We start from the raw sequence: 22,888 nt of genomic DNA, 5'->3' as shown, positions 1-22,888 counted from the left end.
TATCTGCTATTGTTTTAATGAGATGTTCATCCCCTCGATCCTATTTATCGCCATTGTTCTCGTCTGTCCGTCTCCCCCGATTAGACCGTAAGCCCGTCAAAGGGCGGGGACCGTCTCTATCTGTTACCGATTTGTCCATTCCAAGCGCTTAGTACAGTGCTCTGCACATAGTGAGCGCTCAATAAATACTACTGAATGAATGAATGAAACAGATGAAGTGCACTAGATAAGCAGAGGAGGAGAATGGAAAGATGGATACATGGCTAAGCAAATGCTTAAATAAGACCGTGTCCCATCCGCTCATACTGAATCGACTCCAGTGCTTAGAACCTAGTAAGTGCTTGACAAATACCACAGTGATATAGTATAGCACTAGACGATAAGCCCTGTGTGGGCAGGGATTGTCTCTCTTTATTGCCTAATTGTACTTTCCAAGCGCTTAGTGGAGCGCTCTGCACACAGTAAGCACTCAATAAATACAATTGAATGAACGAATGAATGTGATGATCAAATGCCGTCGAGCTGCTTCCGATTCATAGCAACCCTGTGGATTTTCATCCCTAGAGTCTTCTTGGTAAAAAACCTAGAAGTATTTTTTTCTGTGTGGTAAAAACCTAAGTCTCTGCCATTGTCTCTGATCAACATTTTGATCCCTTGGTGGTCCGCCTTTGACTCTTTCCCAGGCTGCTGCTGCCCAGCACAGGTGAATCGACTTCGTCCGATGCTTCGGTTTAGACCTTTCCGTTACGGATAACGTTGACGGGAGAATATCTCTCAGTGGCAGAGCTCTAAGCTTCATCGGCGACGCAAACTCTCCCGCCACGCTAAGGCGTTGATTCACAGATGAGAGTACGGTGCTATATGTGTGTTGAAAGAAGTGGGTCGGGTGGTTGGGAATGCAGAAAAGCGGAAGGAGTGTAAGAGTGAGAAGCAGTATGGCCTAGGGGATAGAGCACAGGCCCGGAAGCCCGAAGGACCTGCATTCTAATTCCGGCTCCATCACTTGCCCGCTGTGTGACCTTAGGCAGGTCACTTAACTTTTCTGGCACTTTGGGAGTTACACTCCAGCTTCTTAGGACCATTTCGAATTCTACCACTGTGCTCTGGGTCAAGGACGGAAGCAGTGTGGCCCAGCGGAAAGAGCACTGGCCTGGGAACCAGAGGATTTGCGCTCTAATTCCAGGTCTTACCCTTGCCCGCTGTGTCACTTAAATTCTCGACGTCTCAGTTTTCCCATCTGTAAAACAGGGATTAAATCCCTTTCTCTCATAGACTGCGATCCCCATGTGGGACAGACTGCGTCTGACCTGTTTATCTTGCATCTATCCCAGCACTTAGTACAGTGTTTGGGACATAGTAAGAGCCTAACAAATACCATGATTATTATTATTATTATCAGATCAATGAGTAGCCCCCTCAGTATCCTCAAAGAGCGCATTCCTAAGTGCCTGGTTTCACTCTCGCGAACTGAGCTGGAACTGGAGAGAATCAGACTCACTCTGTTTCCCGGACAACAAATCCCGTATTTAAAGCAGTCTCCAAAAGTGACTCGACTCTTCTGACCTCCCTATATTGCTCTGATTTTCTACACCAACAAATGCTCGGGATATTTATGGCAGAGGCACGAATCGAAATGCAATCTTTGCAAGAACAGTACAAAAGCACAGTAGCACAATGGAAATATAAAAAGGCTTGCTCTGCGTGAGGGATATGACACTCAATTCTAAGGAGCAATTGAGCAAACAAAAACCTCTCTTAAGAATAAAGAGTTTCTGCTTAAAGGGAAAACTGACCTCAGGGTGATTTCTCTCCTAAGAGGTGAGGGTGGACCACTCTCTGCATCTGCTGCTAGACAATGTGGCGGCCTGAAGGGCAAAGTAGAAGTTTCTGGAAAAATAGGCCTCTAAAAATGATAACGATGGTACTCTGTATAGCGGTTACTATGTGCCAAGCACCGTTCTAAGCACTGGGGTAGATACAAGGTGATCCAGTTGACGTGGGGCTCACAGTCTTCATCCCCATTTTACAGATGAGGTAACTGAGTCACACAGAAGTCAAGTGACTTGTCCAAAGTCACACTGCTGATAAGTGGCGGAGCTGGGATTAGACCCCACGACCTCTGACTCCTAAGCCCGGCCTCCGGCCACTAAGCCACGATGCTTCTCTGAAAAAGGCCTCAGCACCTAGAGGATTTTCCCATTTCTGGCACATCTGAGTTTGGTCTGTGTTTCAAGAATAGGTGAGATCGCGTTACTCGTTGTTGCATGAGTACGTGCGTAAAACATCTAAAGGTATTCCAATTTTGACGGGCAGCATCTATTTGAAACTGCCGACTCAGTGGCAGGTGATGAAAATGTCTGAAGGACCTCATGTTCCAGAGTTTGGCCTGGGTGTCCTTCTGCCAGCTTCCAAACCTCCCCTCTCAGCAGAGTCTTATTTGAAACCCACTAGTCTTGGAAAACAATAATAACAATTGTGGAATTAGTTAAGCGCTTCTTATGTGCCAGGCACTGTTCTAAGCGCTGGGATAGATGCAAGCAAATCGGGTTGCACACGGACCCTGTCCCACATGGGGCTCACAATCTTAATTTCCATTTTACAGATGAGGAAACTGAGGCACAAAGTAGTAAAGTGACATGCCCAAGGTGACAGAGTCGACTTGTGACAGTGCCGGGATTAGAACCCAGATCCTTCGGACTCCCAGGCCCGTGCTCCATCAACTTAGCCATGCCGCTTCTCCAATCCAGCACTCGAAGCCAGCAGAGCCCTGGACACTTAAGCACGTAGACGAGAGTCTTAAGTCCGACCGGCTCTTCCGAGAGTCAAGCTGGTTGCTTTATAATAACAATGTCGGTACCTGTTAAGCGCTTACTATGTGCAGAGCACTGTTCTAAGCGCCGGGGGAGACACAGAGTAATCAAGTTGTCCCACTCGGCTCCCCATTTTACAGATGAGGTCACTGAGGCACAGAGGAGTAAAGTGACTTGCCCACAGTCACACAGCTGAGTGGCGGAGCCGGAATTCGAACCCGTGACCTTTGACTCCCGAGCCCGGGCTCTTTCCACGGAGCCAAGTTGCTTGTCTAGGGACCGGAAACTTACTCTAGCCTTCATTAATTCCAACAACCTGATAAAGGTAAGGCTCCAAGATTCTGGTGACCCTGATCTTATAATTGTTCTGATAACGACCTTTGTGGAGTCTCTAGCTAAGTAAATATGGTTACATGGTTACTCACAGTTCTCTAGACCGTAACTCCTCCTCTAGGCTGTAAGCTCCCCGAGGTCGTATTATTCTCTCCCAAGTGCTTAGTACAGTGCGGTGTATCCAGTCAGTGCAGCGGAAAGAGCACGGGCTTGGGAGTCGCAGGTCATGAGTTCGAATCCCGGCTCCGCCACTTGTGGGCAAGTCACTCGACTTCTCTGTGCCTCAGTTACCTCATCTGTAAAATGGCGATTAACTGTGAGCCTCACGTGGGACGACCTGCATCTACCTTGGAGAAGCAGCGTGGCGCAGTGGAAAGAGCACGGGCTTTGGAGTCAGGGCTCATGAGTTCGAATCCCAGCTCTGCCACTCGTCGGCTGTGTGACTGTGGGCAAGTCACTTCACTTCTCTGTGCCTCAGTTCCCTCATCTGTAAAATGGGGATGAAGACTGTGAGCCCCACGTGGGACGACCTGATTCCCCTGTGTTTACCCCACCGCTTAGAACAGTGCTCTGCACATAGTAAGCGCTTAACAAATACCAACATTATTACCCCAGCACTTAGAACAGTGCTTGGCACATCGTAAGCGCTTAACAAATACCAACATAAATTTTTGGGTAGCCACGCGTTTTGCAAACTCACGCAGCCCCACAGCAGCTTAAATGAATAGACTCCCACAGTGCCGTGCCTTCCTTGGAAACACAAGTGGTGCCAGAAAGCAGACAACTGTCTCAACACGAATGTCTGGCAAGGACTTGAAAAATCCAGGTTTTCTCCCCAAACTGAACCTTTCTTTCTTGAGCTGCAGACCGAAGGGCCCAAGATGAAATTTCATCCCCGGTGTATTTCGCAGACCGGGAGACACGAGCTCAATTTTCCTGGGCTCCTGGGCTGCTCTAAATTACGACAGGACGGTGTGGTCATCCTACCACAGGCCCCTGCGTACATTCAGCGGAGCTCCATGGGACACACGTAGTGAGCGCTTAACGAATACCAACATTATTATTATGAGAAGCAGCGTGGCTCAGTGGAAAGAGCCCAGGCTTGGGAGTCAGAGGTCGCGGGTTCTAATCCTGGCTCCGGCACTTGTTTGCTGTGTGACCTTGTGCAACTTCTCTGTGCCTCAGTTACCTCATCTGTAAAAATGGGGATTAAAAAAAAAATGTGAGCCCCACGTGGGACAATCTGATTACCCTGTATCTACCCCAGCGCTTAGAACGGTGCTCTGCACATAGTAAGCACTTAACAAATACCATAATTATTATTATGTGTCATGAGCTGTGGGCCTCCTCTAAAGGGAAGTTGGCCCAGAGCATCTCGGCCAAGAGCCTTTAAATGAGAAATAATTCTGTCCTCGTAACTGTTGACTCCCTTTTTTTGGAGGGGTAGGTGAGCCTCCATTCGCTTGGAAATGTGGAGGGGTGACTCTCTTCTAGAGCTACGGGTTTCTCCTTTTCTCTCAGGTATAAGACATGCAGGAGGGGGAAGAGAGCTAAGGGGAGGATCCTCTTTGGCCAAGCGACAACAAAAACTTATCGCGTGCTTCCACTGTAGAATGCAACGCCTCAAAGACTGGGTGACCTAAGGTTCTCTGTCCCTCTTTAGAAGGTGGGGTCTCACCTGGCGAGTTTCTAGTACTCTACCAGTCTCGGCTACGTGAAGGAGAGTCGAGCCAGCGGCTAATGGGTGGAAGGCAATCCGTTACCGGTCAAAACTCAACCGTGCTGGGCAGCAGTGGCACGGGAGAGGGTCGAGGGTGGAGACTCAAGTTTACCGCACGGAAGAAGGCAACGGGAAACCACTTCCCTCTTTTTACCCAGGAAACTCTACCGTTACACTACCAGAACGATTGAAGATGGAGGTGGGATGTTCTGGGGGAGATGCGTCCATGGAGTCGCTATGGGTCGGAAATGACAGCGTAAGGCAAAACTTGTTAAGCACCTAGCGGGCTAAGTGCTGGAGTAGATATGAAATAATCCGTCTCCCGTGGGCCATATAGTCTAAGGGGGGGGGGGGTGAGCATGATTTCATTGCTGTTTTCCAGGCGAGGAATGGGAGCATGGCGAAGTTTAATGATATGGCTAGGGTCATAGAGCAGGCTACTGGTGGAACCGGGAATAGAATTCCGATCTGGCTTCCAGGCCCGTGTTCTTTCCAGCTGGGCATGGTCTCTCCCCACTCTCCAGACCTCGATTAGAATTAACCTGGATGTCACCCCCTTCCAACCTGACATCTTGTCTGCTGCTGATTGAGGCGAACCCGGACCGACCAGTCCAGCAAGTGTTTTTCTTCTCCTTCATCCACAGAGTGGGTAGCAGATGAAGATAAGTCGAGCGTTGAACGTCAGACCCTAGTGAATAAAGGCCATGGTCCCTTTGGCTTTTGCCAAACTAGACTGGGTTTTTTTTTTTACTCACACTCCGTGCCACAGTCTTCAACATCTGCTGCTAAAGGAAGAAGCAGGGCAGAGGCAACTTGACTTAACGGAAAGAGAACGGGACTGATAATCTTGAGGGTTGGGTTTTTGTCCCAGCTCTGCCACTCGCTTGCTGTGTGTCCTTGGGCAACTCGCTTAACTTTTCTGTGCACTGGTTTCTGTTCTCCCTCCATCTTAGACTGTGAGCCGTGGGATGGGTCAAGGACTATATTAGACCTGATTATCTGGTACCTGTTCCAGTGCACGACGCATAGTAAATCTTAATAAACACCATTGTTCTTATTATTCAACATAATAAGCACCCTAATAAGAATAAGCACCACTGTTCTTTTTATTCGAGTGCTTAATGTAGTGTGCTGCACATACCAAATGCTCAATAAATACCATTTTTTAAAAATGGTGTCTGTTAAGTGCTTACTATGTGCCAGGCACCGTTCTAAACTCTGAGGTAGATAGAAGATATTCAGGTTAGATACAGTCCCTGTCCCACATCGGGCTCATAATCTTAACAAATGATTATTAAATCTGGCGGCAAGTGGTTTGGGTGCTCCAAATTCTTATGCTGGCTTTCGCACGGCTGATTTGGTAACACTGGGCTGGTCACTTACGGCCCTTTTATCTCAGCTGAGTGTCTATAAAAGGAGGGCGGCAATGCTAACCTTCCACACACGTCGGTCATGAGGGATGGCTGTGGGGAACAACTATAAGCTGCTCAGAGCCATTTGGAGAGTAGCCAGTGTCCAGAGAGAAGGAGCAAAGCAAGCAGAAACATGACAGAGCATTGCTTTTAATAAAAGACAAATGGACCGGGGGGAATTGGAAAAAAAAACAAAAACCCTAGAAATTACAGTGCTGAAAGGAATCTCAAGGGATCACTCATTCCTCTACTCCTAACTAGGAACATTTTATTCCTGGAAGTCAGGCTCTCTAACTCTTTTTAGGAGATTGTAGAACTACACAACTTGACAAAGTCCTAGAGCTAAACAAACAGAGTTGTGATGACCAAGGGTCCAAATTCAAATTCTACCTCTTACAGTGTGAAATACTGACTAAAAGGTGATAATTGTATGTGGGAAAACTGCGAGGTAAATATACAGTGGAATGAATTAATCGTGATAACTTTAGTCGCATCTTTACAGTTGAGTCTATGATAGCAGAAAAACACACCGGCAATGATATTTTCTGCTAATTCTGTGTTATCGTATTCTCCCAAGCACTTAGAACAGTGCTCTGCACACAGTGAACGCTGAATAAATACCACTGATTGATTGATTAGTGCTGCCCCTGGGAAGGCCAGAATGCACCTGCCACTCTCTGACCTGATCACTCTTGTTTTTTTATTTTTCCAATGGAATTCGTTAAGCGCTTGCTGCGTGCCAGGCACTGTTCTAAGCGTTGGGGTAGATTGAAGATAATCAGGTTGGACACAGTCTCTGTCCCACATGGGGCTCACGGTCTCAATCCCCAATTTACAGATGAGGTTACTGAGGCCCAGAGAAGTGAAGTGACTTGCCCCAGGTCACACAAAAGACAAGTGGCAGAGTCAGGATCGGAACCAAGGTCCTTCTTGACTCCCAGGCCTGTGCTCTATCCACTAGACCAAGCTGCTTCTCATCTCTAGATGGGCATCAGCCCCTTTCTTGGTCAATCGTTTCCTACTGCCCTTTAAAGTTTTCCTCAAAGCCTCTTCTCCATCTTAGCCCTCATCTCTATCACCGCTTCCAGGCGTTCTTCTTTTCTCCTAATATATGCCTCCATTTTTCATTCCAATGTTAGGACTCCAAGAGTTAACTAAATAGTCAATAGAGTCTTGAAAACATTGCTTTTCTACATTAGAAATTTTGTGATCTCTTTCATTTCTTTTCTCACCTTAAACTCTGCTTTTTCCAGTTTTATCTGGGCTTTGGGACAGGGTATATACCCACGGTAAGGACGCGTGGATGCTTTAGGTTCATTTTTTTCCCCACTGAACATGGCACAGTGCTTATCGATTGTAGGCACATTCACCCTAGCTTGCAAATTCCTTGAGGGCAAGGATTGTTTCTATTTAGTGTTAATTCTCTCTAGTGCTTAGTACGGTGCTTTGCTCGCAGCAAGCACCCGATAAATATCATTATTTATTTATTTACGCATTTTTCCAGGATTTGTTAAGCGCTTATTATATGCCAGGCACTCTACTAAGCTCTGGGATGAATACAACCTAACCAGCCCTAATTCCCACTTTACAGATGAGGTAACTGAGGCACAGAGAAGTTAAGTGACTTGTCCAAAGTCAAACAGCAGACAGGAGGTGGAGGTGAAATTAGAACACTGGTCCTCTATTAGGCCCTTACTCTTTCTACTGGGCCACACTGCTTATTATTTATTATCAAAAATGATAGTTGTATTATTGAGGGCTACATACCAAACACTGAACGATACACTCTCAATCAATTCCACACTTCATCATCACCGATAAGCTTGGTTCCATACCCTTAAGCACTTGATATTCATCCCACCGCCAGCCCCACGGCCTTTATGTACATAGAAGCCGTCTCTTCCCCTCTCTGTAATTTATTTTAATATCTGCCCGTCTCCCCCTCTAGCTCCTTATGCGCAGGGAAAGTATCTCTCAACTCTACTGTATTATTCTCTTCCAAGTGTTTAGTACAGCACTCGGCACACAGGTGGTGCTCAATACATACCACTCCTTGACTGGATGATAAGCTCTGGGGCAGATACAAGTTAATGAGGTCGGTCACAGTCTAAGTAACTGATTGATAAGAGTTTTGGGACTGTGAATTCATTTTCTCTTTTCCTACCTCTCCTGGGAAGATCTAAGATCTAAGCTTTTGTGGTGACGGGCAAGAGAGGGGGCTAAACTAGCTGTTTTCTGAGAATGCAGAGGGACACTATCCCTATTTGAGTCCTTCTCGGACCATTTAGAGCGTTTCCGTTTCAAGTGGATCATTCATTCATTCATTCGTTCAATCGTATTTATTAATAATGCTGGTATTTGTTAAGCGCTTACTATGTGCAGAGCACTGTTCTAAGACCTGAGGTAGATACAGGGTAATCAGGTCGTCCCACGTGAGGCTCACAGTTAATCCCCATTTTACAGATGAGGGAACTTAGGCCCAGAGAAGTTAAGTGACTTGCCCACAGTCACACAGCTGACAAGTCCATTGACTGTGTGCAGAGCACTGTACTAAGCGCTTGGGAGAGTACAGCATAACAACAAAGAGACACACTCCTGCCCACAACGAGCTCACATTCCAGAGGGGGAGACAGACATTAATATAAATAAATAAATTACAGAAATACACATATGGGATATGTGTATCCCATATGGGATATGGGATATATGTAGGGATGGGAGGGAGGACGAATGAAGGAGCAAGTAAGAGCGGAGGAGAAGGGAGTGGGAGAAGAGAAGAGAAGGGCTTAGTCGGGGAAGCCTTCTTGGAGGAGATGTGCTTTCAATAAGGTTTTGAAGTGGGGGAGAGACAATTATCTGTTTGATATGAGGAAGGAGGGCGTTCCAGAGCAGAGGCAGGTTGTGGGCAAGGGGTCGGCGGCGAGACAGAAGAGAAGGTTAGCATTAGAGGAACGGAGCGCGGGGGCCGGGTTGTAGTAGGAGAGCAGCGAGGTGAGGTTGGCGGGGTGAATGATCAGAATGATAATCAGAAAAGCAGCTAGCTAGCGGCTAGTTCCTCCTACACACTCCATAATACTTTCTGGGCAGAGGTTATTTCTCTGTTTCACTTAAGACCAAACAGGCACATATGCATAAATCGAAACGGTAGCTACTCACATGAAAATACGTGCGCTGACCCGGCCACTGTAAAGGTTTCTTCTGGGAATCCGTGGGAAAATCAATGACTTCGTGTCTGTACGGATTGCCTGAAGTTTTCAAGAAAAAACACCCCGGGCTATTACACTATTCGGAATGCTCTCATGCTCTTGAAAAGTCCGAAAGAATTAGGAGTCAAGTTTTGACTCGTCCACGCCAAGGACCAAAAGGAAAGCGATACGGCAGAGACGGACCGGCACGCGGGTTAGCATTTCCAAGGGGCTCAGTATTCCCTGGAGGTCGCAGGGCCGAGGGGGTTTGGATGTCTGACGCGTTCTACCCGATCGCATGGGCGGACACAGACCTCGTCTGGGAAATCCTGTGAGTCTAGCACCCTCTGCTGCAGTACTAAGGTTGTCATCTCAGGTTCTCTGTCAAAGGACTGAAAAAGGCTTCTGAATTCTAGACTGTAGGCTCCTCAATCCATCATATCTACTGAGCGCCTACTGGGTGCTGAGCACTGTACTAAGCATGGGCGGGGATCATGTCTTCCAACTCTATCGCTCTGTACTCTCCCAAGTAGAGTGCTCCGCACAGAGTAAGCGCTCAGTAAATACCACTTTGATGACTGATTGGTTGCTGAGGTCCCTCCTTAGTCCATATAGCTTAGCCTCCACAGGCTAGCCACCCTCGAAGGAAGCAGCTGAGGAGACTGCTAGGATAACGGTTCCTTTTCTGATCGGCTTTACGGGGAATGCAGCCTGGCCTCCAGGGACCCCACGGTAAATCCTAACCAGAAAGAAGTTCTGCTCACTCCCGTCTAAGAACCCGATTATTATTACATCTGTTGAGCGAGGAAGAGTCCGAGCCGCGTGGAAGCCCGCGACACCGAATGTCGTATTCCTGCCTGGAAAGATCTGGGTGAGAGATGGCCAAATTGGCCTCCCGTCACTTAAATCTCCAAAGAGGGAGCATTGAGCAAGAAAGCCGACTACAGCCTTCGCTCAGCTCCTTCCGGGCTGGACAGCTTCTTATAAATCCAGGCCGCGTTTCTGCAGCTAATTAAAACGGCTACAACTGGGGACGGCCCTGCGTTGCCCCGTTCTGCTAAAACGGGAAATCTATCTGCGGCGCCAAGCAAATAGATGTTATTTAAATGGCAGTTTGCTAACCGGTGGACTCCTCCGTGGGACCGAGAGCCATGACCAGAAGGGGACTGTGTTTCTAGGTCTTCTGGCTCCAAAGGTGTTAATGGTCAGGGACTGAGACTTGAGGAAAGAGATTGAGACTGGCGGTCAGGATACCTGGGTTCTGTTACTCGTGGTCCAGGGGGTCGCCAGGCACACGGTGTGCCAGCAGCAGAATAAACACAGAAAGATGCAACGTTTCCAGAGTGAGCCTGCATCAGTCCAGGGCAGATAATCCGATCATCTCCGGAACTGCTCCGGGAAAAGATTCCTGCATCCGAGCATCAAAGCGGAGATGTCGCAAGGAAAATCGTCTCACATACTCTCAGCGAAAGGGGAGGAATCAGTCCAGTTTACATCATCCGGAGTGGAATTTCCTTTGAGATTCCCGGAGGAATTTCCTTTGAGAAGAGCTTAGCTGAGAAGGGATAGCCCCGGATACTCTCAGCAAAAGGCAAAGGACTCTGTTGGCCTGGGAATGAAGAAGAGGAGTCTGGGAAGCAGTTGAGAATTCGGATCCCTTTGGCTATAAAAGGCTTTGCTGAAAAGATGTGCGTGGCTACCAGACGATGCTGGGATGGTTCACCCTGGAATGTGGTGCCCCTGGATCTCTTTAATAAAGAGGATCTGTTGAAAGCTATGAGCCCGGTGTATGTGGTCACTTTGGCAGTGGTTACCTAGAGGGACAGTCCTGTTAGCCGTATGGTCCAGTGGGAACAGCTTCCAATCTCAGTTCTGCCACGGCGTGACCTTGGGCAAGTCATTCAGCTTCTCTATGTATCAGAATTTCCACATCTGTAAGTTGGAGTTAAAATACCTTCTCTTCTTACCTCTGAATTTTTGAGCTCCTTAAAGGACAGGGACTATGTCTGAATTGAGCTGTACCGTGCGCTTAGCCCATAAGTGTCTATTAAATACTATAAAAATACCGTTGTAAAAGGAGACGTGGAGGTACTGAATAATTTTTTACGGCATTTAAGTACTTACTATGTGTCAAACACCGTTCTAAGGATTGAGGTAGGTAGTAAAAGTTAATTAAGACACAATTCCAGTCCCACATAGGGCTCACAGTCTAAGTAGGAGGGAGAACAGGTTTTTAATCCCCATTTTACAGTTGAGGAAACTGAGGCACAGAGAAGTGTTGTGACTTGCCCAAGGTCACACAGCAAGCAACTGACAGGCTGGGATTAGAACCCAGGTCCTCTGACTCCCAGGCCTGGGCTCTTTCCATTAGGCCATGGAAAGAGTCTAGTAGATAGTCCCCGAATATCACCCAGTGACAAAATGATGAATTAAACTCAGATAACCAAGCACCTGATCCACTAGAGGAGAGCTGCTCGATCTAGAAAACCATTTTTGGAGGCCATTTTCCTCCTGAACTCTGAATCGCTAACAGTCGAGAGGCTCATGTTTGAATTCCGAGGGGGAGAGAGACTTTCCTTTCCAACTGTGCCTAATGGAACGATAAGCTCATTTTCAGAAGAATAAGGATCACGGTACTTGTTAAGCGTTTATTATGTATCAAGCACCGTACTAAGCGCTGGGATAGATAGAAGATCCTCAGTTTGGACACAGTTACTGTCCCACATGGGGCTCACAGCCTAAGTGGGAGAGAGTGGCAGGTAGTATAGTACCCGATGCATAGTAAGCACTTAATAAATACCAATGCTTCATTTCATTATCGATAGATATTTGAAAAAAACACAATCAGCAGCATCCTGAAAACAGAACATTGCCTTTACCTTTCGTCTTCTTCAAAACCGTTGTATCGTAATTCTTGGTGGGCATGGTGGGAGGGAACGGCTGGTGTCCAGCTGCTAGGATGCCCGTGTTTTGATCCCCGGGTGATGTAAAAGTTGGGAACAAAGCACATCTAGGGATGTGAGTGTGATAGGGATGCTCGATTGGAAATGGCACGCACAGTTGTCTCGGGTTTGGTTTCGCAAAGGAAAAAAAGAAAGGAAATAAATAAGTGAATAGAATTTAATCCTATTCTACCTCAATGAAAAAGAATACCGTCTTAAAATTGTCAAATATTCACCTGAAGAATAAAATCATTTTTCTATTAGAAGACCTCTTTTCATTCCAGTTAATGAAACAGTGATTTCATTCAGTCATTCAATCATATTTATTGAGCGTTTACTGCGTGCAGAGAACTGTACTAAGCACTTGGGAGAGTACAATAAAACAATAGAGAGACTCATTCCCAGCCCATAACGACCTTACAGTCTAGAGTTTACAGAGGAGTCCCTGGTGCCCACAATTGCCCAGGGTCAGGGGCACAACTCAGCTGGAAGGGGGCCAGAAGGGGCGTAGTGGCACCCAGGAGGTGCCCCGTGGACTTAGTCCCGGCTCCGCCACTTGTCTGCTGTGTGACCTTGGGCGGGTCGCTTCACTTCTCTGGGCCTCGGTTACCTCATCTGTAAAACGGGGATTGAGACTGTGAGCCCCAAGTGGGACAGGGACCGAGTCCAACCCGATTTTCTTGTATCCACCTCAGTTCTTACTACAGTGCCTGGCACGTAGCAAGCACTTAACAAATATCATCATTATTACTATTATAAAACATATGTGCTTACAGGGCTGTGCCCCCTGAGGTGAATCTGGCTCATTTCGGCTGGTTTGTTTCTTTCCAGTATTTGTTGAACGCCGGGGAAGCAGCGTGGCTCAGTGGAAAGAGCCTGGGCTTCGGAGTCAGAGGTCATGAGTTGGACTCCCGCCTCTGCCACTTGTCAGCTGTGTGACTGTGGGCAAGTCACTTCACTTCTCTGGGCCTCAGTTACCTCATCTGTAAAATGGGGATTAACCGTGAGCCTCACGTGGGACAACCTCATTACCCTGTATCTCCCCCAGCGCTTAGAACAGTGCTCTGCGCATAGTAAGCGCTTACCATATACCAACATTATTATTATTTCTATGTGCCAGGCACTGTGCTCAGCAATGGGGTAGATACGAGCTAATCAGGTTGGACCCGACCTATGTCCCACAAGGGGCTCATAGTCTTAATCCCCACTTTACAGGTGAGGTAACCGAGGCACCGAGATGTGAAGCAGCTTCAAACAGGAGACGAGCGGCAGAGCCGGGATTAGAACACAGGTCCTTCTGACTCCCAGGCCCGGCGTCTATCCACTAGGCCGCCGCCACGCTGCTTCTCGGTTGGGGCTTGCCTCCCTCCTGCTGCCGCTGCTGCTGCCTGGGCTGGGCCGGATTGGGATGGGCCGGATCGAGCGACGCCCTGGACTTCTGGACTCTGCCACGCTCACGGTGGGGAGGTGGTTCGAGTGCCACGGGGGCAAAATGACACCCTTTTCCCTAGAAGCCAGGAACCACGGATGCAACTGCTCCCATGGCGTCGGTGCCCGGGAGCGCCGACAACTGATCCACATTAATGAAATCTACACTTCCTCACCACCGCCATTTTATTCCTATCCCGCTCAATTCAATCGGCGACAGGCAAGAAGGGCACTGACCCTGTTGAAGCCGAGGACCGCCCGGGAGGTTTGGGGGAGTCATTTCAATTGGGAATGCAATATTTTAGCTGATCCCAGGGCAATGGCTTGCCCAGAGGTGCATTCCTCCCCTCAGCTGATGCCCGAGGGGGAGTCTTTCTAATATCCCTACCTCTGCCAATATTCACGCGTCGCTAGTGACTTTCTCGACACTGGTCACATCTCCTTGGGCAAACCTAATGGGAAACTGAGATTCTTTTTTTACGGAGCCGCCTCCGGTTTTTAATGACTTTGAAGACGATCCCCTCGATAACCCGCGTCAGCAGGATTTAGTACAGTGCTCTTGGCCGTAATTCGGCGTTTAAGGATTCCAAAGTGTTGGGCTATTTTCCCTTGAGAGAGTTTCCCCACAACAGGGACACCTGGTTGGCTTTAGAGACGCTGCTTGGGGCTGGTGGCTTTGAATTGACTTCTCTTCGACTACTGCCACAGCAGGATGGACTCTGGGCGGGGAGGGGAGGCTGCCTTGAGGCTCGTCTGCCAGGGAGAGGGAGAAAGGGCAGAAGTCTGGAGAAATCCCAAATGGTACCAGTTTGTCCCACCGATGTGCTGATGGCAACACTCTCCCTCCCGCCCCCCCCCCCCCCCACCTCCGCCCAACTCATTCTCTTCCCCTCTTCAAAACCCTACTTAAAGCTCACCTCCTCCGAGAGGCCTTCCCAGACTGAGCTCCCCTTTTCCCTCTGCTCCATCTACCCCCCCTTCACCTCCCCGCAGCTAAACCCTCTTCTCCCCCCTTTCCCTCTGCTCCTCCCCCTCTCCCGTCCCATCCCCTCAGCACCGTACTTGTCCGCTCAACTGTATATGTCTTCATTACCCTATTTATTCTGTTAATGAGATGCACATCACCTGGATTCTATTTATTTGCTATTGTTTTAATGAGATGTTCTTCCCCTCGATCCTATTTATCGCCATTGTTCTCGGCTGTCCGTCTCCCCCGATTAGACCGTAAGCCCGTCAAAGGGCAGGGACCGTCTCTATCTGTTACCGATTTGTACATTCCAAGCGTTTAGTACAGTGCTCTGCACATAGTAAGCGCTCAATAAATACTATTGAATGAATGAATGAACACTCATTCATTCAACTGTATTTACTGAGAGCCTACCTTGTGCAAAGCACTCTGCCAAGCGCTTGGGAGAGTACAATATAACGATAAACAGACACATTCCCTGCCCACAGTGAGCTTATATCGCCGAGGCAGAAACCTGAGGCTTCAACCGGCTTGTAATTGCCAAGATGACCTCTGACTCTCTGGTAGCCGGGTCCTCGGACATTCAGGCCCAGAAAGGGAAAACTCCACCCGAAAATTCCTTTCAGGAAATCTGTCAGCCTCCGTGGAAACACGTTCACGTATTTTTGACTCTCTTTCTCTCCCCACTTCATCCCATCCTTCAACGACAGCGTGCTAGATGTTCACCTGTCCCTTGACGGTTATGTTCCTTTCCCGCTGATGAATAAAATCGACGTCATGGCCCCGCAGTGCTCCTCTTCCATTCGATCGTATTTACTGAATGCCTACTGTGTGTGTAGCACTGTACTGAGCGCTTGGGAGAGTACACTATAACAACAAACAGACACATTCCCTGCCCACAACCGGTTCACTCCTCTCGGGGGATGCACTGCTAGGTTTGCAGGTGAGAGTTAACTGCTGCTGTCGCAGCCCCACAACGCTTAGGCACATATCCCTAATTTATTTATGTTAATGTCTGTCTCCCCCTCTAGATTGTAAGCTCATCGTGGACGGGGAACGTGTCTACCAATTGTGTTATACTGTACTCCCCCAAGGGCTTAATACGGCGCTCTGCAGATGGTAAAGATTTAATAAATACGACTGATCGTCCTACTGCTGTTGCTTCTAAAGGACTGCGACACGATCAGGCTGGGCTTCCGTGAATCACAATGAAGGACACAATGTGACATATCGTTGCACCACTGGGTAGGTCACACCGAATGACACACTGTGATCCATCACTGTCCCTCTGGTTAAGTCATATTGAAGGACACACTGTGATACATCACTGCGCCACTGGGTAAGACGGAGAAAGACCCACTGAATGGCCCAATCTGACATAGCACTACACTGCAGGGTAAATCACACTGAACGACACACTACACTGAATTACACACTGTGATGGACCCCTGCACCACTGAGAAAGTCACACTGAATGACACACTGTGATGGAGCACTACACTGCTGGGAAAGTCACACTGAAGGATACACTATTTGACATCACTACACTGCGGGGGAAGTCGCACTGAAAGGCACACACTGGACCACATCACAACATCGGGGGGTAATGGAATTTACGTACTTATTAACATCACCAATCTTACGGTTGACCAGGAAGATTTAAACGAATTCTTGAGAATTCATTCAATCGTATGAAGCCCTTGCGTATCGGAGGTTAATTACACTATCTCTTCCCAGGGGCAAATACTAAACAACCTACCACTTTTTTCCCAGGAGGCGTTCTACGTTCTCCGGTGCCTCAGAGGATCGGGTCAGTGAGACTCAACCCTGAGAAAATTTTCTACTTACCCTGCCTCATCAGGGGACCTGGACCTAATTTTCTACTGATGGAATCATCTTGGCACAATCTCAGAACATTCTATTTTCATTATTATTTTCATTAAGTCCTGTGTTAATCACAGCAAAATGAGCAAACGGTAGTTTAGGTCACTAAGAAATGATTAGGGCTTAAAGATCAGCCGGATAGTAAATGGGGGAAAAAATTTGGCGAAAACATAAGTCTGTCCATTCCTGTGATTGCATTACTCGTTTAAGAAATCTAAAGTGCTCGGGGCTTTATGTGAGCCCTCTGGGGGATATATCAAATGCACTTGCCGGTTTTGGTTTCGGCACTCGACCCAAAAGTTTTTGCTTCACTACCATTTTATTTTACATTTGTTAAGACACATCTTCAGAGGGGAGATGAGGGTTTTCTGTGGAATGCCCCATTGCTGTGACTGGGTTTTTTTTTTTGTTCCTTTCATTTTCAAAGTCTTAACTTGTGGCAAGTGGATTCACTGAACAAAAACGTTTGGTTTCAAATAACGGGAACTAGCTGATAACCCTGAAAAATTCTTGCAATTTTTGTGTTTCCCCCTCACACTGCCTTTTTCTTCTCCTCACCTCACCCCTTCCGGCCTTTCCTGTATTATATGCTGTTTTATTCCATCTTTCTCTCTTGGAGTCTCTTTCTCCTCTATTTCTTTCTTCCATTTCTCTACAATTCAATCATATTTATTGAGCGCTTACTGTGTGCAGAGCACTCTTCTAAGCGCTTGGGAAAGTACAATATAACAATGAAGAGAGACAATCCCTGCCCACAACGAGCTCACAGTCTGGGGAGACGCAGGGGAGGGGGAAGGAATATAATAATAGTGATATTTGTTAAGTACTAAACACCAAGCAATGCACTAAACGCTGGGACTCAGTCCTTGTCTCACATGGGGATCACGGTCAAAGGGGGAAAGAATAATAGGTATTTATTTAATGCTTATTTTACAGACAAGGAAACTGAGGCACAGAGAGATGAATCAACTTGCCCAAGGTCACACAGCAGTACACTGCTTTTCAGTCATTCATTCAGTTGTATTTATTGAGCGCTTACTGTGTGCAGAGTACTGTACAAAGCGTTTGGGAGAGCACAATATAACAATAAACAGTCTCATTCCCCGCCCACAACGAGCTTACAGTCTAGAGGGGGAGACAGAAATTAATATAGATAAATAAATTACAGAGATGTACTTAAGTGCTGTGGGGCCGGGTGGTGTGGGGGGAAGATGAATCAAGGGAGCAAGTCAGGGAGACGCAGAAGGGAGAGGGTGAAGAGGAAAGGAGGGCTTAGTCAGGGAAAGTTTATTGGAGGAGATGTGCTAGCGCTCAATAAATGCAATTAAATGAATGAAGGAATGAATTTCCAGAACATATTTTTCTCCTCCTGGTCTCCTGCTGTCTTTGGCAGAGATAAAGCACAGGGAGGATCTTTTTTCTCACCCACCCAAATCCTTTACAGTCAGTTAACACCCCGATTAACCTCAGTTTACCCAGTAATCTTCCCAGGACTCCCAATCTATTACAGTAAATCTGAGGTATTCCCATCTGGGAATTAGGGAAAAACATGAATTTGCTAGGGCTGAATCTAGAGAGCTGAAAGAAGAATCCTTGGAGGAAAAAAAATGCAGTAGAAGGATCCGTCATTGAGAGCGGAAAAAGCCCTTGAAGCCATATTTATGGAAGGAAAGACCTTAATTTTTCTCTTCAGAAACTATACCTCCAAGGTGTCACAAAACCCTAGTGTTCAAATTAAATACTCACTTGCAGCTGTTAGGACACAAAACAATAATAAAACACTACCTACAAGTGTACTTTTCCTGCACAGAGTTCAAAGTGCTTTCATGAATCACATCTCATTTGACTTCCCTTCTTCCTTGTGAGGTAGGTAATAAAACATTATTGGCTACATTAAAAGAAGAGAAGTAATGTAGTATACTCACTCAGCCTTGGTGCTAGGCGGTTTAGGGAGTCTAGAATAAAAAACAAGACAAAACAAAAGACGCCTTAGGTGATTCTCTTTAGAAGGGGCGCTGTTTATTCCAGACGCCATCAAGCAGGAAATCCTGGCATTTCAAAACAGTCCAACTCCAGACTAATTCATTCAATCTTATTTATTGAACGCTTACTGTGTGCAAAGCACTGTACTAACCGCTAATACTAGTGTCGACGATTCTCTTCATTGCGCCTCTGGAACCCGTGGGTCGGAACCGCAGTTATGGACCGGGATGCTTTCGTCAGTCTGTTCTTCCTCATGTTTCTTTCCTGTCGGGGTTTGCTTATTTTTTTCCACCTCTGACAGGTGAGTCCACAGGTTATTAATTTTGCTAATCGCTTCGAATGGTACAAGTGTTCGGGGCAGGAGTGCGAGTTCATGTTGACACTGGCTCTCAGAACCCTGGCAGCCAGTCAGGGAGTTGCTGACATCAGACCTGTGGGACAATCTTATGACCTGACACAAGCTGGGAATGTTGGAAAGGTTGCCCAGTTGGAAATGATATTTTAGCACCTTGTGTACTTTCTCCCTTAGTCCAAAACTGCTTGTCCCTATTGGTAGTAGATGAAGCGATAATTATAATCAGCCACCGGAGTCAAACTTTCCAACCCTGGCCTACCTCTCTTTCCTTTCTCTCTCCTCTACTTCCTCTTTTTTTTCCCCCTTCTCCCCTTTTCCCATTAGAATCCTCTCTCCTTTTCTCCTCTCTTTCCTTTTCACCCCAGCTCCCTGCCCCCATTATCTTGATGACACTGGCTTCACCACTGAAGTGGTCTCCAAGATGTTCCATCCCAGTTTGCCAAGGAGGTGGGCGGGATGAATAATGAGCGAGCAAGGAAGGGGCCGAGGATGAGGCATGGAGAGAAAGGAGGGGGTCAGAGGGGCAGTTCGTTCCTTAATTTCCTGTCTGCCTTGGCCAGACAAAATGAAGAAAAAAAATGTTCGCTATTACCGGACAGTCCTCCTTTGAATTATTGCTATAAAAATAATTTTTAAAAAATGTGGTATTGGATAGGTGCTTTTTATGTGCCAAATACCGTACCGGGCAGAATAATCAGACTGGACCCAATCCACGTTCCACATGGGACTCACGGTCGTCATCCCCATTCTTCAGATGAGGAAAGTGAGGTACAGAGAAATTAAGTGACTTGCCCAAAGTCCCACAGTAGGCGAGTGGCAGAGCTGCCTCTGAATCCTAGGCCTGTGCCCTTTCTTTTTTTGTATTTACTAAGCACTGACTATGTACCAGGCACTGTACTAAGCGCTGGGGTAGATACCAGCTAATGAGGTTTGCCAGAGTCCACATCCTAAATGAGGTTCACAGTCTTAATCCCCATTCTACAGATGAGGTGACTGAGGCCCAGAGAAGTGAAGTGCCTTGTCCAAGGTCACACAGCCGACAAGTGGCGGAGCTGGGATTAGAACCCGGGTCCTCTGCCTCCCAGGCCTGTGCTTTTCCACTGGGTCACACACTGTTTCAATATCGTGTCCCAAGTACCACCGGGATGGCTAATCCCGAATCCAACTGATCAACGAGATGTGGAATTAAATGCTGGCATGGAATTAATTGGCCAGGTTAAAAGCGGAAGGATGGTACATCGAATGGATTAAGGATTCAAGGTGTAAAGTACACTGAAGTGTTTTGGAACTCACAAAACTCAAAGCAAACCATTTTCCGGATCTAGATTGGCCCGTTAATTTTACAGTCAGGTATAAACTGCTCTTCAAAGTATAAATCTAGAGAATAACTTGGATTATTAGGTTTAAATATTCCTTTGGTGCCCTCCAGTGGCTAAACCTTACTTCGTATGCCATTTTAATCAAATTTCTAATTCGAAGTTACTTGAATAAAACAATGTCGAAAAAACACCGGGTCCGAAACACGCTAATCCAAACGGAAAACTAAATGGCTAGTTTAGAGCTAAGTCAATCCTATGTGCGGATAGTATTTTTCTTTCTTGATTCTTATTTGGTGTGTACATACCAATACGAATGGAACGCAGAGCAGTGAATTTGTTTCTTTTGGGCCCGGAGGTGAACTGCCCAGATAATGAAAGGGCTAGAGAACAGGGCGGTGAAGGCTCCGTTATCCACACTGTCCAGATGCCTGGTCTTTCAGAGCATTGAGATTACCGTAGTTTGGGGTGGCACACACATTCTAGGGGACCGGTGCCACCTCCAGATGGCAAGCAGCGAGACAAGAGCCTCGGGAGACGCTACCCGGGGAGTGGGGAGAGAAGAGCGTGGCTCAGTGGAAAGAGCCCGGGCTTGGGAGTCAGAGGTCGAGGGTTCTAATCCTGACTCCGCCACTCGTCTGCTGTGTGACCTAGTGCAAGTCACTTAACTTCTCTGGGCCTCAGTTACCTCATCTGTAAAAATGGGGATTAAAAAATCTGAGCCCCACGTGGGACAATCTGATTACCCCGGCGCTTAGAACAGTGCTCAGCACATAGTAAGCGCTTAACAAATACCATTATTATTATTATTAAGAAAGGAGATGTGGTGGGATAATTGGACAGCCAAAGGGGAGAAACGTATAACCTCCCATTTGCTGGAAGTGGTGCCTGTGTCCGGGGGGAATCTTGGAGGGGGCACAAAGGCCCTGGAGCAAAGTGGGGGTGGCTCAGGGCTCTCCTGGAGAAACACTTCAGGTCTGGGGGTTTGAACGGCTTCCCTGTGACATCTCGACTCGAGAGCTGTGGGTGCAATAATTGACGATGATGCTCTACGGAATATGGTGGGATTGATTCCCGTCTCAGGCGGACGAAATGTCTGAAGCCGGGCCGGGGGGACGCGATGAGCTGGGACTATCGCAGATGTCAGGAGTTTAGGGAGCTGATCTCCAGTGACCCTGAAGGGGATCCAGCAACATTACCTCGAGTGCCTCGATGTAGTGCGACTTAAAAATATGTCTCGCCTTCATTCTGGCGATTTTTTTCGTAGGGTGGTTATTCCCCTCCTCTAGGCTGTAAACTCATTATGGGCAGAGAATGGGTCTGCTAATTCTGCTGTATTTCAAGCACGTGCTCTGCACATAGTAAGCACTCAGTAAATACCGTCGACCGATTCATCGGATAGACAGGCGGGTCCCTTAGACGTTGGATACCTGCACAACCCTGCTCCCCCAGGTGGCTCTGAATGTCCAGCAAACTACAAGAGGGGTATTTTCCCAGATCTATGAGACAGAGCTAAAGAAATCAGGAGAAATGATTGGAGCCACCCCCCAAAGTCTTTGATTAGCTGAAGGGTTTTTACAACAGATTATTGTCAGATGGTGAGCCCATTATTGGGTAGGGACTGTCTCTACCTGTTGCCTAACTGTACTTTCCAAGCACTTGGTACAGTGCTCTGCACACAGTAAGCGCTCAATAAATATGACTGAATGAATGAGAAAGTATGAATGACTCTTCTCTTTCTCCACTTTACACTGAAAAAAAGGAAATGGGTTTCGGAAGTAGCCTGAGGGATTTGGATTAGACATCGGGCAGAATTTCCTGTTCAAGAGTTTGGTTAAATGTTGGAATGATTGTCTGAGGGTAGCTGCGGAAACTCCTTCTCTGGAGGTCTTTAGGGACGGGAAGCCTCTTCTCTTCCTGAGTGGTTTAGAAGTGAACAAACCGAAGCCAGGCAATAGATAGGATGGGGTTTCGATTTCCCTTCCCACCCAACGATTCCATTAGTCTTGCTCTACTGCTTCTCTTGACTGCTCCAAACTGGATTCTTGCCATTACAGTCATTTTGCTTTACTGCCCTGACCATCTCTATTTTTCATAAAGCAGAGATGCTGCACTTGCGAACACGTTCAAATCATCACTACTGGTTTGGCTTATGACTTGTCTTACTCCTTGCAAATCTGCGTAACTGAACCTTCAAAACTTGGGGTGTGAGATCTGGGGAGCTGAGGTGGTCGTACCATCACAGGCGACCCCGCCCAGGTTCTGTTGCCGAACTGTACCTTCCAAGGGCTCAGTACAGTGCTCTGCACGTAGTAAGCGCTCAATAAATGCTATTGGATGAATGAATGAATGAATTCCATCTGGCCTGAGAGATGAGAGAGGCCAAGCTCCTTACCAGGACCCCCCTCCTCCCATCCACAGCCACCAGGAGGGACCCCCTCTTTACCAGAGCTGAGAGGAAGAGGAGGAAAGCTTATCCACCAAGCAGCCCCTTTCATCATTGAGTTGAGCCAAGTCTCTCCCCACTGTTGAATATTCTCGGTTGTGTTAACG

The 22,888-nt window shown here is 47.3% G+C and overlaps 1 protein-coding gene across 2 annotated transcripts in view; it reads right to left on the bottom strand.

Moving 5' to 3' along the window:
* The window catches only part of C8H7orf31 (chromosome 8 C7orf31 homolog), a 46,031-nt gene that overhangs the window by 5,426 nt on the left and 17,717 nt on the right, over positions 1-22,888 (bottom strand). The window contains exons 5-7 of one of the 2 annotated variants that reach the window (XM_029070069.1): positions 18,607-18,636; positions 12,340-12,524; positions 9,432-9,520 (exon numbers count right to left, since the gene is read on the bottom strand). In XM_029070069.1, coding sequence (XP_028925902.1) covers positions 9,432-9,520; positions 12,340-12,524; positions 18,607-18,636 — 304 coding nt within the window. The remainder of the gene's footprint in view (positions 1-9,431; positions 9,521-12,339; positions 12,525-18,606; positions 18,637-22,888) is intronic. The other variant, XM_029070071.1, reaches the window with a different exon arrangement.

The sequence above is a fragment of the Ornithorhynchus anatinus genome, chromosome 8 (genome assembly GCF_004115215.2).
Source record: "Ornithorhynchus anatinus isolate Pmale09 chromosome 8, mOrnAna1.pri.v4, whole genome shotgun sequence".
In the NCBI taxonomy this organism is placed as follows: domain Eukaryota; kingdom Metazoa; phylum Chordata; class Mammalia; order Monotremata; family Ornithorhynchidae; genus Ornithorhynchus; species Ornithorhynchus anatinus.
This window is presented reverse-complemented; position numbering and strand designations above follow the sequence as displayed.